General features: G+C 40.5%; 2 protein-coding genes across 2 annotated transcripts in view; both read right to left on the bottom strand.

Moving 5' to 3' along the window:
• The window catches only part of LOC100023449 (olfactory receptor 52P1-like), a 31864-nt gene extending 22316 nt beyond the window's left edge, over nucleotides 1-9548 (bottom strand). Inside the window, exons 1-2 of the mRNA XM_007491148.3 lie at nucleotides 9162-9548; nucleotides 3483-3659 (exon numbers count right to left, since the gene is read on the bottom strand). The gene's annotated coding sequence lies outside the window, so the exon portion shown is untranslated. The remainder of the gene's footprint in view (nucleotides 1-3482; nucleotides 3660-9161) is intronic.
• LOC100023416 (olfactory receptor 52D1-like) lies at nucleotides 2668-3618 on the bottom strand. Its single transcript, XM_056826169.1, has one exon. It carries the CDS (start codon nucleotides 3616-3618, stop codon nucleotides 2668-2670), a length of 951 nt encoding a protein of 316 aa, XP_056682147.1.
• Nucleotides 9549-13254: the final 3706 nt, after the last annotated feature.

The following is a 13254-nucleotide window of genomic DNA, read 5'->3' as shown; positions in this document are numbered from 1 at the left end:
GGTTGGAGTCAGAGCACCCTGATTTGAATCACAACTCTACTACAACTAGTTGTGTGTTTTCAATCAAATTACTCTTCTTTTCTGGGGCACATTTTCTTCATCAGACAAATAAGAAGGTTGAATTAGATTAGCTTTTAAAAATCTCGTACCTCTCAATACATTATCCCAAAATCTGACTTTGGAGGAACAAATTAAGACTAATGGATTGTTGCTTCAGTAAATTATATTTCTATTATAAGAAAATTTCCTAATGGCTAAAATGTCTAATAGTGTAATTGATCTCCTCATAAAGAAACAAACTCCCCAACATTAAAAATAATAATAGATTAAATTTATATAGCCCTTTATCATTTACAAAGATCTTCACATATAATAGCAGTACTGAGTGACTCTGTTTACAGAGAGACTGTATAGGAGAGACCTAAACTAGGTGAGAAACTGAGCTAAAGTCTCTCTCATATAATATTTGATATCAGATTTGTTTGATGTATTGCTGATGTGGAAAGGAAAACTAAAGCAAATTCTGGACTTTCTGCCACTGAGTTGGAACAAACAGCAATTGGAGTGTTAGAGAGAAAAAATTGACAAGACTGGAAGTTGGTGGGGGAAGGGGCAACTGGGAGTGGCAGTTGATCTTGTGACTCTGACTCTCTCCCTGTCTCTGGATAGAAGTGCCTCTATTCCTGAATTTTCTAACTATGTGCTCTACCTGGATCCCTGTGATCGTGTTCATGAGAAAGATGGACTTAAGGGAAGCAGTTTGGACTGTAAGGCCGGTCTTTAGGGGTGTCACCCCGAAAAGACAGACCCAACCAGCTTTAAAGATCGGAACTTTCTTCCTCTTGCTGTCTATTGCTGAGACTTTAAATTTAAGAAAACTAGCACAGATTAGCACAGACAGGAATAACAGAAACCCTCCACCAGCCTGTGAGGCCTGGCCTCAGCTCAAAAACTGAGAAAGACTCAAATCTCATCTAGGAAAATCCCTCTTCCCTCTTCCTTGATACCTCCCCAATCCAAACTTGTTATTAAAATTTACTTTTATTTGAATATCACAGTCAGATAAGAGGACTAACATTTCAGGGGACATATTCAGGACAGCCATTCAACTATAAAAGGTGCTTATTGGACCCCTGCTGGGTGACCTTGGTTGAGAGGAAAGGCTTGTCCCTCAAGAGGGTCCGTGCTTACCTGCTCTGGGGTATCTGCAACATCATTTTATAGAGAAGATGTCCCCTCAGGCTATCATAAGTGGCCCATTTCTCAGGAACCCCATTTTTCAAAAATGACCTCTCAGCAGGGGGCATCTCTCTCCTTTTACCTTACTGGCAGCCATATTCCCTCTCTCCCTTCAACTCTTCCATTCCCTGTAACAAAGCCTTCAGTATCCCCAATTCTTCAAATCCAATCCCATTTTCCCTATAAATATTTCATTGAGTTTTGCTAAATAGCATTTCTCCTTTTTTTAAAAATTCTTTATTCTTAGGGATGACTGTCTGGGTATATTTTGGGAGATGCAAGTGATATAAAAACAAAAGACATCAAATTTTTTAAAAATAAAGTTTCTTTCAACTCAGAACATCCATAATTCCCTTCCTACCAAGGAATAATCTCCTGTTAAATAAGAAGCCAGGACACTACAGCATAACTTGGGAAGGGTCCATGAACCACAAATTCCCCAGAAAGAACTTACACCTGCAGCACACTACCAAAAGCACAAGCTCCTAAAAAAGAGCCCCATAGCACGGGGCTCTCAACCAAATTTATCTCCCAAGCCAATGAGGACATAACTTACAAGGATGCTGAGAGTGTAGCTCAGGTGTGGCAAATTTTCCACATGCATAGTGATCTGCTTAGGACAAGCTACTATCTTGAGGGTGGTATGGAGGGAAGTGGGTTCATGCTCTAGATCTAGCTTTTGGGGGCCACTTGCTATAGGATTCTTTGTCCGAAGGAATCAGGAAATGAATCAAATATCTGAATGATAAGATCAGAAGAAAGATTGTCTTCAGGCCATATAATTTCTATCATCTTGGGGTTATTAGGTCAGGCTATCCCTATGCTGAATTCTTCAGGAACTCCGCAATTTTTCTCTCTCTCAAAATGTTTCTATCCTCTCAGAAGCTGGAGCTGTCCCTGGAGTAGGAGAAGTATGGCATCCTAGGACCCTACCCTTAATAAGGAGACATTTAAAAAAGTTTTCCATTTCCATTTATCAAATGAAAAACAAACATCTTTAATGCCTGCCCTTCCCCACACTTCTCAATTCCACAGGGCTTTCTGACAGTGAAGACAAAAATTGATAAACAGCAGGGTTCACTCTGGCCATGATGCTCACTGGCTCTCCATTGTCTCTTTTTTTCATTCAGACCTGAGTATAAGAATGAAGTCATTAATACACATCTTCTGTGGAACTAGCTTCTCTTGTGACATTATATGGTTTAGGGAAGTCCATCTGTGGTGTCTGGACCCAGTATCACATGGATTCGCAAAGGTCCTACATAACACTGGGCCAATTGCCTCCCTGAAGTAGCAAGAATGGTGATTTCCGTGTAGATTTTTGGGGGTACCTTTTGTCCCCACAGGCTTTCAGGAGCTTTTTAGAAGGGAACTTTACCCATTTTCTCCTGATCCTTCCTCAGAATGGGAGAGTCATGGAGGGCACTGCTACCTCCTTCTTAGATCTAGTCCTAGGATCCGAGTACGGATCTGCTTGGTGTTGATGCCATACACGAGTGGGTTAAGAACTGGGGGCACGAGGAGGTAGAGGTTAGCGAGAATGATGTGGGCCTGTGGGGGTACATGACGGCCAAAGCGGTGGGTGAAAAAGGAAAAGAAGGCAGGGATATAGAAGACAAGAATGACACAGACATGGGCTCCACAAGTGCTGAAGGCTCGAAGCTGGGCATCCTGGGATGGCAGGCTCAGCACAGCACGGAGAATAAGAACATAGGAGGCTGCAATGAGCACTACATCCATTCCAGTGACTGACAGTGCCACTGTGAGTCCATAGATGGTGTTGGGTTTAATGCTGGTGCAGGCTAGCTTGGCAATGCCCATGTGCTCACAGTAAGTATGGGCAAGGACATGGCGCCCACAGAAAGGGAGACGCTTAATGAGTATAATAAAAGGGAAGACAAAGAGAAGGCCCCGGGCAACACATGCTGCCCCAATCCTCCCAATGACACTGGCATTGAGAATGGAGGTGTAGTGCAGTGGGCGACAGATAGCCACATAGCGGTCAAAAGCCATGGCTAGCAGGATTGCTGATTCAGTGGCAAAGACGGCATGGACAAAGAACATCTGGGTGAGGCAACCATGAAAGGAGATGGTGTGGGCATCCAACCAGAAGATGGCCAACATCTTAGGCAGAGTGGTGGAGCAGAGAACCAGATCAGTGACAGAGAGCAGGCAGAGGAAGAGGTACATGGGTTCATGTAGAGTCTTGTCTGTTATAATAATAAAGAGAATGGTACCATTACCTACGAGGGCAAGGATATACATGGAGCAGAAGGGAATGGAGATCCAGATGTGTTGATCCTGCATTCCTGGGATGCCCAATAGGATGAAGGTAGATGGGTGGAAGGCAGTGTCATTGGGCATAGATTCTGTGAGCATTGTGGAGTGGTGTCCAGGAGACTTTTCTTCCTCCTCCTGATCTAGACAAAACAAAAGAAATAAAGATGAGAGGAGGAGAATCTCATGGCAGATGGAAGAAATCACTCTTCCACTACTCTTTAAATTAAATTTTAGTATTTTTCAATTAGCATACATAGATCTTCTGTCTTGCTCACTTCCCTTACCTACTGAGAAAGGATAAAAAAAAAATAAAAGAACCAGCTATTTCAATCCTCTCGATTATAATTAAAGCACTCATTTTCAGAAAAAAAAAAAACCTGACTTCCTCCAGAAAATCTATTTAGATGGATCAGACAACAGTCTGTCTTTACTCATCTTTCCATCCTGAATTCCTCTAGTTTGTGATTCTTATTCCTGTCCATCCTCCTCCCAGAACATATTTGACAATAGTATTTCACTCCATGGGATCCTTATTGGTCTGTGAGGGCAGGGAGAAACCAGATTTATGAAACTGTCTCCAACAAGATCTCATTCTGGCTCCAAGCAGAGAGCTGTTTAAAAAACAAAATAAACAAAAAAACAGGGGGCAGTTGGGTGGCTCAGTGGATTGAGAACCAGGCCTAGAGATGGGAGGTCCTAGGTTCAAATTTGGTCTCAGACCCTTCCCAGTTGTGAGACCCTGGGCAAGTCACGTAACCCCCATTGCCTAGCCCTTACCACTCTTCTGCCTTGGAGCCAATACACAGTATTGATTCCAAGATGGAAGGTGAAGGTTTTTATAAAATAAAATCAATAGCTTGGTAGTGTTGCCCCTTACTTGCCAAGAAATGGATCAAATAAAGAGTGGGTATTAGATAAGAATGAGAGGTCAAATAGTGGCAATAGGGGAGTGTAGGAATTGGAAAGGGGAAGAAGGCTGAGTTTGAGATTTGTTTGCAGAGAGAATAGATTTGGAGTACTTCTGGGGGGAAGGAACAGAAACAATTCTTCCTGAAGAGTTAATATTCCTACATTGTGATTTTGGGTGGTTCTAAAGTTCTATGACTACTTTGCTGTGCATTACTGTTAGATTAATATTCTCTGGAAACAGTATATTAATTTATAATTATTAGTAAAAGTTGGAGTAAGAGAGAGTCACATAATCATCTGACCGTGCCTGTGTCATTTGTCTGTTTGCTAACCAGAAGTGGCTGTACCAAGAAGAGTGTCCAACCCAAGATAACCAAGAGCCAAAAAACCCAAAACAGTCCTTCTCACTTCCTCCATGCCCTCTCTTATAAAGCCATCGATGTTATTTCTTCTGAGTCTCTCTGGTTGGGCAGACTTGACCTCAGTCAGGATCAGTGGCCAGTAAGTCTGGGACAAGAAGCAAGCCTTTTCTGGAATGCCCAGGGCACCATGAGGTGTCTGGCATCCTCCCATAGTATGTATGTGTGCCCAGAGAGTGGGAATGATACTGACTGAAATGAGTTTTCAAAACTTTCCTTTCTTAAAAAAAGGGTCATAATTTATATAAATTCACAGATACTCAGTTGTTATCTCACGTGGCAAGCCTTGTACAAGGTCCTTGCTGGGGCCAGCAAACTCAGGTTAATAGCCATTAACTAATGTGTCAGTTCTATAAAGCCCAGAAGATGTCCCTCTAGGCAGCTAGATGATGCAGTGTTTAGAACACTGGGCTTGGAGTCAGGGAGACCTAAGTTCAAATGTGGCCTCAGACATTTACCACTTATATGATCTCAGGCAGGTCATTTCACCTGTTTGCTTCAATTTTTCTTAATTATAAAATGATGAAAATAGCACTTACCTCCTAGGATTGTTGTGGGGATCATAGGAGATAAAAATTTGCAAAGTGCTTAGATGAATACCTAGCACATATTAGGGTGCTTAATAAATGCTTATTTCCTTCCTTCCTTTTTTTCTTCCTGTACTAAATATCCAGAAATGACTGAAGGCATATAAGGTTAGGAATTTGGCTGCATCCTGAGGAAAATGAAAAAAAAATTTCTGACCCCAACTATCTGTTTGAACTAAATGATGCAGTTGTTAAAGCATAGGGTCTAAAGTCAGAAAGACCTGGGTTCAAATCTAGCCTCAAATACTAACTAGCTCTGTGATCCTAGGTGAGTCATTGAACCTCTCTGTCTGTCTCACTTTCAACTGTAAAATAAGACCTGGGGTTGAGGATCAAATGAGATAATATTAGTTAAATGTTTGGCATAGTGCTTGGTACATAGTAGGTACTTAATAAATTTTTGTATTTTTTTCTTTCCTCTCTCTCTGCCTTCCTTCCTTCCTTCCTTTTTTCCTTCCCACAGGGTCTCTAATTCTCCCACTTCAAGTTTAAATTTCTGATCCTGTGATCTTTTTAATTAAAGTGCTGAAAGCCTTTCTTTAATGGCAGAGATAATGTCAGGGATAATGCCAAATTAAAGTATTAGCAACAGAGAGATTAGAGAAAGCAAAGCAGCATTAGGATTAGTCAGAGGCAGTTCATAGAATAACAGACTCAGACCTGGACAGAGACTTACGGATTGTTTCATTCAATCACTTCATTTTTGGGATGGAGGCACAGAGAGATAGAGAGACTTTTCTAAGATTGTTCAGGTTAATCCATTGAGAGTCAGGGTTTGAAATAAGGCCCTTTGACTGGATCTCAATATAAGAAGGAGCTTCCTAATAATTAGAGTTGTCCAACCATGAAGTGGACTGGGGTGTTCAAGCAGAGGCTAGAAGTCCACCTATTAGGAACGCTGTCCAGAAGATTTCTGTACTGTGTATTGGACAAAGAGGATAGAAGAAAGCCCCAAACTGCACTAGATATCCCTGAAATGATCCTACAATTCTTAGACTCTGATTTTATGATTTTTCTTCTTAACTAGGATTCAATTCTTAGTTCTCTAGCAAAGAAAGAGTTCTAAGTGAGCTGCTTATTAAGAGAAAGAAGTGGAAAGATGAGCAGTCTGAAGTATGACTATGGATGGATGGAAAGCCAGGCAGTCCAAAAGGCACCAGGAAGAAGGAAGTTAAGGGTAAATACTGGCAACTTCCCAGCTGCCAGAGAGAACGCAGGGTATTGGCCTTGGGTCTAAGTTCTCCCCACTACAGAAACCTACAGCATTCAGAAGGGACAAACTAATATGACTAGCTTCCCCATTCCCACCCGAAACCAAGAACTTGACTGGCATTACAGAAATAAGAAGGTCAAAGTATTTCTAGCAAATAGTAGTACAATCCCTTCTGTCCTTCCCTCATATGATTTGTGGAAAGAGAGATGCAATTATCAATAGCTGACACATTCATTTCCATACTTTACTTTTTTCCTATATCTATCATCTAACTCTGTTTACAACTCTACTCAAACTAGCACCTACAGGGTCAACACTGGCAACTTATCTCTCTAATGAAAGACTTTTTTCTACACTCATCCTTTATCTGACATTCAGAGAAAACAGTTATTTGTCCAGTACCATATAGATGTCAGGTATATGCAGTAGAATCCAAACCTCAGTCTTCCTGACTTCAAGTTCAAAACTCTGTTCACCATGCAAACTGCCTATGAATAATAGTTATTCTCCCCTCAATATTTTCTACATTTTCCTGTCTCTATGCCTGTTCTCTCTCTGATCTACATATCTGTACTACCTTTCCTCTACCTCCATCTCCTTTTGGACTTTATAGAATATTTTGTAATTCTTGTAGGCTTCTTATTATTCCATTTCATAAAGGTCATTAATTCTGTTCATTTGTAAACTTCATGATGGGAGATACTTTTCCTTATTTATTATTGTATCAGTCTAAGTGTCTTAAATACAGTTGGAATAAGTATCATAAATGTATAAACACAGATGAATTAATTGCATTAAAAAGAATCTTCTTCTTCTTCTTCTTCTTCTTCTTCTTCTTCTTCTTCTTCTTCTTCTTCTTCTTCTTCTTCTTCTTCTTCTTCTTCTTCTTCTTCTTCTTCTTCTTCTTCTTCTTCTTCTTCACCCTTATCTTCTATCTTAGAATTGATACAAGGATTGGTTCCAAGGCAGGAGGTCAGAAGGGCTTGCCAATTGGGGTTAAGTGACTTGCTCAGAGTAGACCTGAGGTCAGACTTTACTCCAGGTGCTCCCAACTCTAGATCTGGCACTTTAGCCACTGAACCATCTAGCTGCTCCTGAATCTTATTCTTTTATTGCATTTATTGAATTAAAATGAATGTTTAGATGCCTGCCTTTGGATAGCACTTTCTTGAAATCCTCTAAAATGTCAAAAGACTCCATGCAAGGGAATTTCCCTGCTGCCTTGTTTCATTTATTCTATCCCACTCACAAATCTGTACCAAGTAGCAAATCTAAATTCTTCACACTTTACATGGAAATTGTTCCCTCTCTTTCTAGAGGAAGCTGGGAAAAGCACAACTCACCATCCTCTGTAGCATGCTATTTTCTATTACGTAACACAAGATACTCCACCTTTTCCTTGATAAAGTTCCTCTTGGAGAAGGTTAGAGAGATTGATAGTGTCCCTGAATGGGCATATAGAGTGCCTGAAAGGCTATAGGGGACATGGAAGCAGGTATTGACCACACCCTGAATGACCCAGAGTGAACTCTTATGAGACAGACTATTGTTTAGGTACAACAGCCAGAGGTGTGTGGTTGTAGTTTTTATGTAGACTGGGAGATAGAGTTCTGGGAAGGAAGGAAGCATTTGAATAAAAAATTTAAATAGAAGCTCAGTTATCATAAAACATGAAGAAGAAAAGGCTACAGGGACTTAGGATATCCCTTAGAAAAATGATTGCTGGACTGTAAAACTATACACCTGAGATTTTTCATCTATCACTTTATGTCAGTCATTAGGTAAATCATTTCTTTTCTCTGGTCTACTAAAGTTCTTTTCAAAGAGAACAATACATTTTTCTCTACCTTCCTCAAAAGTTTGTTTCAGGCATCACTTCAGATCATGGTAGTAAAAGACTTAGTCTAATTTATGGCATAAATGGAAAATAGTATTATCTTGGATCACTTTGATTCATTAAAAGAGTCACAATTTCATTCATGTGGATATGCTAGTCATTGGACCCTATCTTAGTAAAGTTTTTCATGAGCTTCTGTGACCAAAGGAACTCATTACCCACTGGCCAGGCTTCTTCTCATGAGTTTTCTCTATTTAACTAGGCTGAATGTCAGACATCAAATGCCCAGTGTATTTCCAGGTCCCTACTTGAGCTCTGCCTTGCTTAGTAGCACTTGCTAGAGTCTTTAAAACCTGGAAGAGCAGGGAGAATGACTTAACTAAACATAATTTCTTTCTTAACATCTGAAAAACACATTGTACAAAGTAGACACTCAGTAATGTTTGTTGATTGATGGTGACCTATTGGCAAAAACAAGAACTCAATGAAGTATCAGAGGAAGAGGTTAGAGGAGCATTAATCTGACTATTGTCATTATAATAAAAATTTTTCTGAAGGGGGTGAGAGGATAGAGCTCCTTAACCTTTATTTTTCATCTATTTGCTAAAGCAAAATCCAGGGATTTCTTGGTGAAGCAGGAACAATTCAGATAAGAAACAAAAAAAAAGAGTACTTACTGTGGTTGAAAATTCTAAGACACTGGAATATGTTCCTGGATCAGGATACTCTTTCTTTTTCCTAATGATCTGAGGAATTCAAAAGATCCTTTTTTGTTCTAGGACTGAAGAGAGAGTTAAGAAGACCTCTAAAGGTCTTTGCCTGAGGAGAGGAACATAAGATCACTCTTCACTGATCACCCTCCAATCCCTGCCACTTGGGCTTTCTTTGGAAGATAGTTCTGGCCCGTTCTCCTTCCCAGAACATACCGAACACCCCACACTACTGGCTACTCACTCAATCTAACCCAGGGCAGAGGAAAGACAAGGGTAAATGGAATTCCAGGAACCAAGATTCAGCCAGTTTTATCCTAGATCTCTGGGGATTAGTAGGAGGAAGGGAGATAACTGAATATGGAGACTAGGGACTAGAGGAGAGTGGAAATATTTGTGGTCACAGCTGCTAAAAGCAGAACTCTGGTTTGGAGACCTGCCCCCCTCACCCAAGTCATATCCTCTTGAGCTCTCAGAGATTTTTTTTTTTTTGAGGACCTGGGCTCCAGGATCAAGTATAATCACAAGAAAGCCAAGAGTATTGGCCAGGGGCCCGGATCAGGAGCCTTGTGTTGAGCTGGGAGGCTAATTGTTAGTTTTGGAAAGTTTTTTTCTCTCACTCAATCTTCATCATCAAGGACTTCCCTAGGGACCAGAAACCTCCAGGGGTTAGACTGGACAGTCTCATTATTTCTAGGATGGTAGGAAGAAAGAAAGGAAGAGAAAGAAAATAAAATATTCTTTAATCCATGCTGCATTTATCACTTCTCTATTTGGAAGTGGCTGCAGCTTTCATCATTATTCTTTAGGAATTGTTGTTGCTCATTGTGTTGATCAGAGTTCTTAAGTCTCTCAGAGTTGATTATCTTTGAAATATTGTTTTTAATGTATAAATTTTTCTAGTTCTCACTTTACTTTATATCAATTCATATGTTTCCCCAGGTTATTCTGAAATGATGACCTTCATCATTTCTTAAAGCACAATAGTATTCTATTAATTTCATATATCATAATTTGGTTAGACATTATTCAGATGGTAGGTAATCCCTCAGTTTCCAATTCTTTGCTTAAGAAACATTTTTGTTTTCATAACACTGATTTCTGCTGGTTCTCCTCCTATCTATTTGATCTATCCTTTGCTGGGTATTCATTCAGGTCATGCCTACTAAGAGCAGGTGTTCCCTAGGGCTCTTGTTCTAAGCCCTCTTCGCCTTCTATATTAATTCCATGAATTTCAGTAGATTAAATTTTCATCTCAATAATGATGATTCTTAGATCCATTTATCCTGCCCTCATCTCTCTGATGATCTCCAGTTTCACATCTCCAACTCCAATATCTCAAACTAGATTTCTCATAGATCTATTAATATCAATATTTCCAAAATAAACTTACTTTCTTCCCATACTACCTCCCCCCACAAACTTTCTATCTCCTTAATTTCTCAGTTCCCTCTTGAAGGTACCACTATTATCTTAGGCAACCAGGCTAGAAATCTAGGTGTCATCTTAGACTCCTCACTCTCTTTCGACATTCCCCCTCCCATCTAGTCTGTTGTCAAGGCTTGTTGATTTTACCATTACTGTAGCTCTCATATATACCCCCTTCTCTCTCTTGACACTGCCATCATCCTGGAACAGGCCCTTCCAGCTTTCCTATGACCCTTTTCATTATTCAAGGCTCTGGGATCTGTCTCACATTCATTCATTCACTCACTAATTCATTCATTCTTATGTCAGATGCTGTTCTATTAGCTGGGAATACAAAGATATAAAACAAACACAGCCTGATCTTTCTTTCCCTGTTGTGGCCCTCAGAGATTTTCTACTCTTACTTCCTCTCTGCCCTGGTTAGAGAAGGCATGGACATCAGTCCTTACTCTGAGAAAGGATGGTCAGAGTTCTATGGGTTTTAGCTTTAAGTCAGGAAAGGTAAACCACCCAAATAACAAAGTCATGGAGAATGTCAAAATGAAAGCATCTGTGAGTAGAGATATGTTCCTCTACCCTAGCCTCCCTTTTCTGCCTTCTCCAGGCAGTGTCTTCTTGGTCAGACTTGTTTTCAGTTCCTCCTTATGATTTCTGGGTGTGGTATCTTGGCCTTTGTCCTGGCATCTCTAGTTCTGCCCCTCTGCTTTAGATACAACCTGAAACGTTGAAAGACCTACTGAGAGCCTTGAAGGACACAAGCTCTTTTCCATCGCACAAGAGGGTAAGTTCTGCTTCTTTTATCCTCTTTTCATCATTAATTTTCCATATTTCTTTCCTTATTCTTTTTTCTCTTCCTTTCCCTCCTTTTACCTATGCTTTCCCTTTTCTAAGTCCCTTCCTTCCTCCCTCTCACTTTTTTGAGTCCTCTCCAAAAGTCCTGCCCTAGACCCTGCCATTCTTAGTTTAAACCCTCTCCTATCTCTTACCATCATCTCCTTTCCTCGATCCACCTGCCTTGGACCAAAGTTAAACCCCAAACAATGAAGTCCCCTAAGATGAATGCTTTCTGGGCAGGAACCTGGCCATTGCATCCTGGCTCCAGTTGGAGGGAATAGGAGGATGCAAGGAGAGGATGTAGTTCTTAAGAATGGGAGTTAGGACAGCTCCTGGGTGCTGCTATTTCAGGCTCACAAGAACCCTGATATACTCATTCAAAGCCCCACTACTCATCCTGTCCCCCTTTCGGGAAAGAAGGTCAGATAGAGATGCATCTCAGCCCTGAGTCTTAGGGAAAGACATTCTTAGTATTGTAGGAGAGGAAGAAGGAGATGGTCTTTTATGTTGTGTTGAGAATGCAACTGTGGCTCTGAGCATTGACTGAAAACAGGAGTAGGCTGGTACAGGTTTAATAACTAATCAAGCACATGCACACACACGCACAGGCACATACACACACACACGTGTGTAAGCAGAACACATTTTTTCAATTTAATAACATTATTCACATTTCCTCCAATACTTTCTCGAGTCCAGACAACCAACAAAACACTAAATCAACCTTTGATTTAGAGCTCTTGTTTTCTAGGCATAAATGCTCTTTCTGAACATTTCACAATTAACTTGATAGAGACAGTTCAGGCTGGCTCAAACATACCTCTCACAGAAAGTCTATTTGCTTACAGCCATCATTTATACAAATTCAGAGCATATGATGCTGGTTTCCCTGGCTTCCTTCAAGATTTGGCTCAAATCCCACCTACTGCTGGAGGCTCTTCCTGCCCTGATCTCCATTCTTGACTCTTATTTCTAACTTCACTTCTAATCCCTTCTCTCTAAGATTGCCTTCCCACCACTCTGTGTGTGTGTATGTGTGTGTGTGTACAGAGTGTGTGTGTACAAAATTTAAGTTTTCTCCCCCATTAGTATGGGAGCTCTTTAACGGGGAGGGACCCACTCTTTGCTTTTTCTTTTTTAAAAATCTATTCAGTGTTTAGCAAAGGATCTAGTACATAAAAGCATTTAATAAAGTCTTGTTGACCCTGGGCAGCCAGGTGCCATAGTGGATAGAGTGCCAGGTCTGAAGTAAGGAAAACTCATCTCATTGAATTCAAGAGATTTGAATCTGGCTCCAGACACTTACTAGATATGTGATCCTGGACAATTCTCTTAACCCTTATCGACTCAGTTTCTTTTATCTATAAATGAACTAGAAAAGGAAATGACAAACCACTCCAGTCTCTTTGCCAAGAAAACTCCAGAAGGGGTCACAAAGAGTCACACATAACTGAAACAACTGAACAACAACAACAAACTGGACCCTACTCAAGAAACTTTGATGGCTCCCAGTTTCCTATTATACAATCTGGTCCAAATTCTTTATTTAGAACCCTCACTAATTTGACTCCCTCTACAAGTCAGTTACTCTGTGAAAGAACTGTTTCTGACTGTTTAGGCTTCATTGAATTGAGTCAGCATTCCAGAGGAATAACTTCTCTTGACTGAACCAGGCAATGGAGGTACTGCTAAGGAGCCTACATTTCAGAGAGGACCTGAATTTGTGTTCTGGTTCTCTTACTGTGTGGCTCTTCACAAGTCATTTAAGCTTTTTAGGTCTGAGTTTCTTCATTTGTAA

This window comes from Monodelphis domestica, chromosome 4 (genome assembly GCF_027887165.1).
Source record: "Monodelphis domestica isolate mMonDom1 chromosome 4, mMonDom1.pri, whole genome shotgun sequence".
Taxonomy (NCBI): domain Eukaryota; kingdom Metazoa; phylum Chordata; class Mammalia; order Didelphimorphia; family Didelphidae; genus Monodelphis; species Monodelphis domestica.
The sequence above is the reverse complement of the archived record's forward strand: the minus strand, read 5'-3'. Positions and strand labels throughout refer to the sequence as shown.

Bases quoted from the DNA above. Each gene is read 5' to 3' on its own strand.
- LOC100023416 (XM_056826169.1), bottom strand. From the start codon at position 3,618: ATGCTCACAGAATCTATGCCCAATGACACTGCCTTCCACCCATCTACC.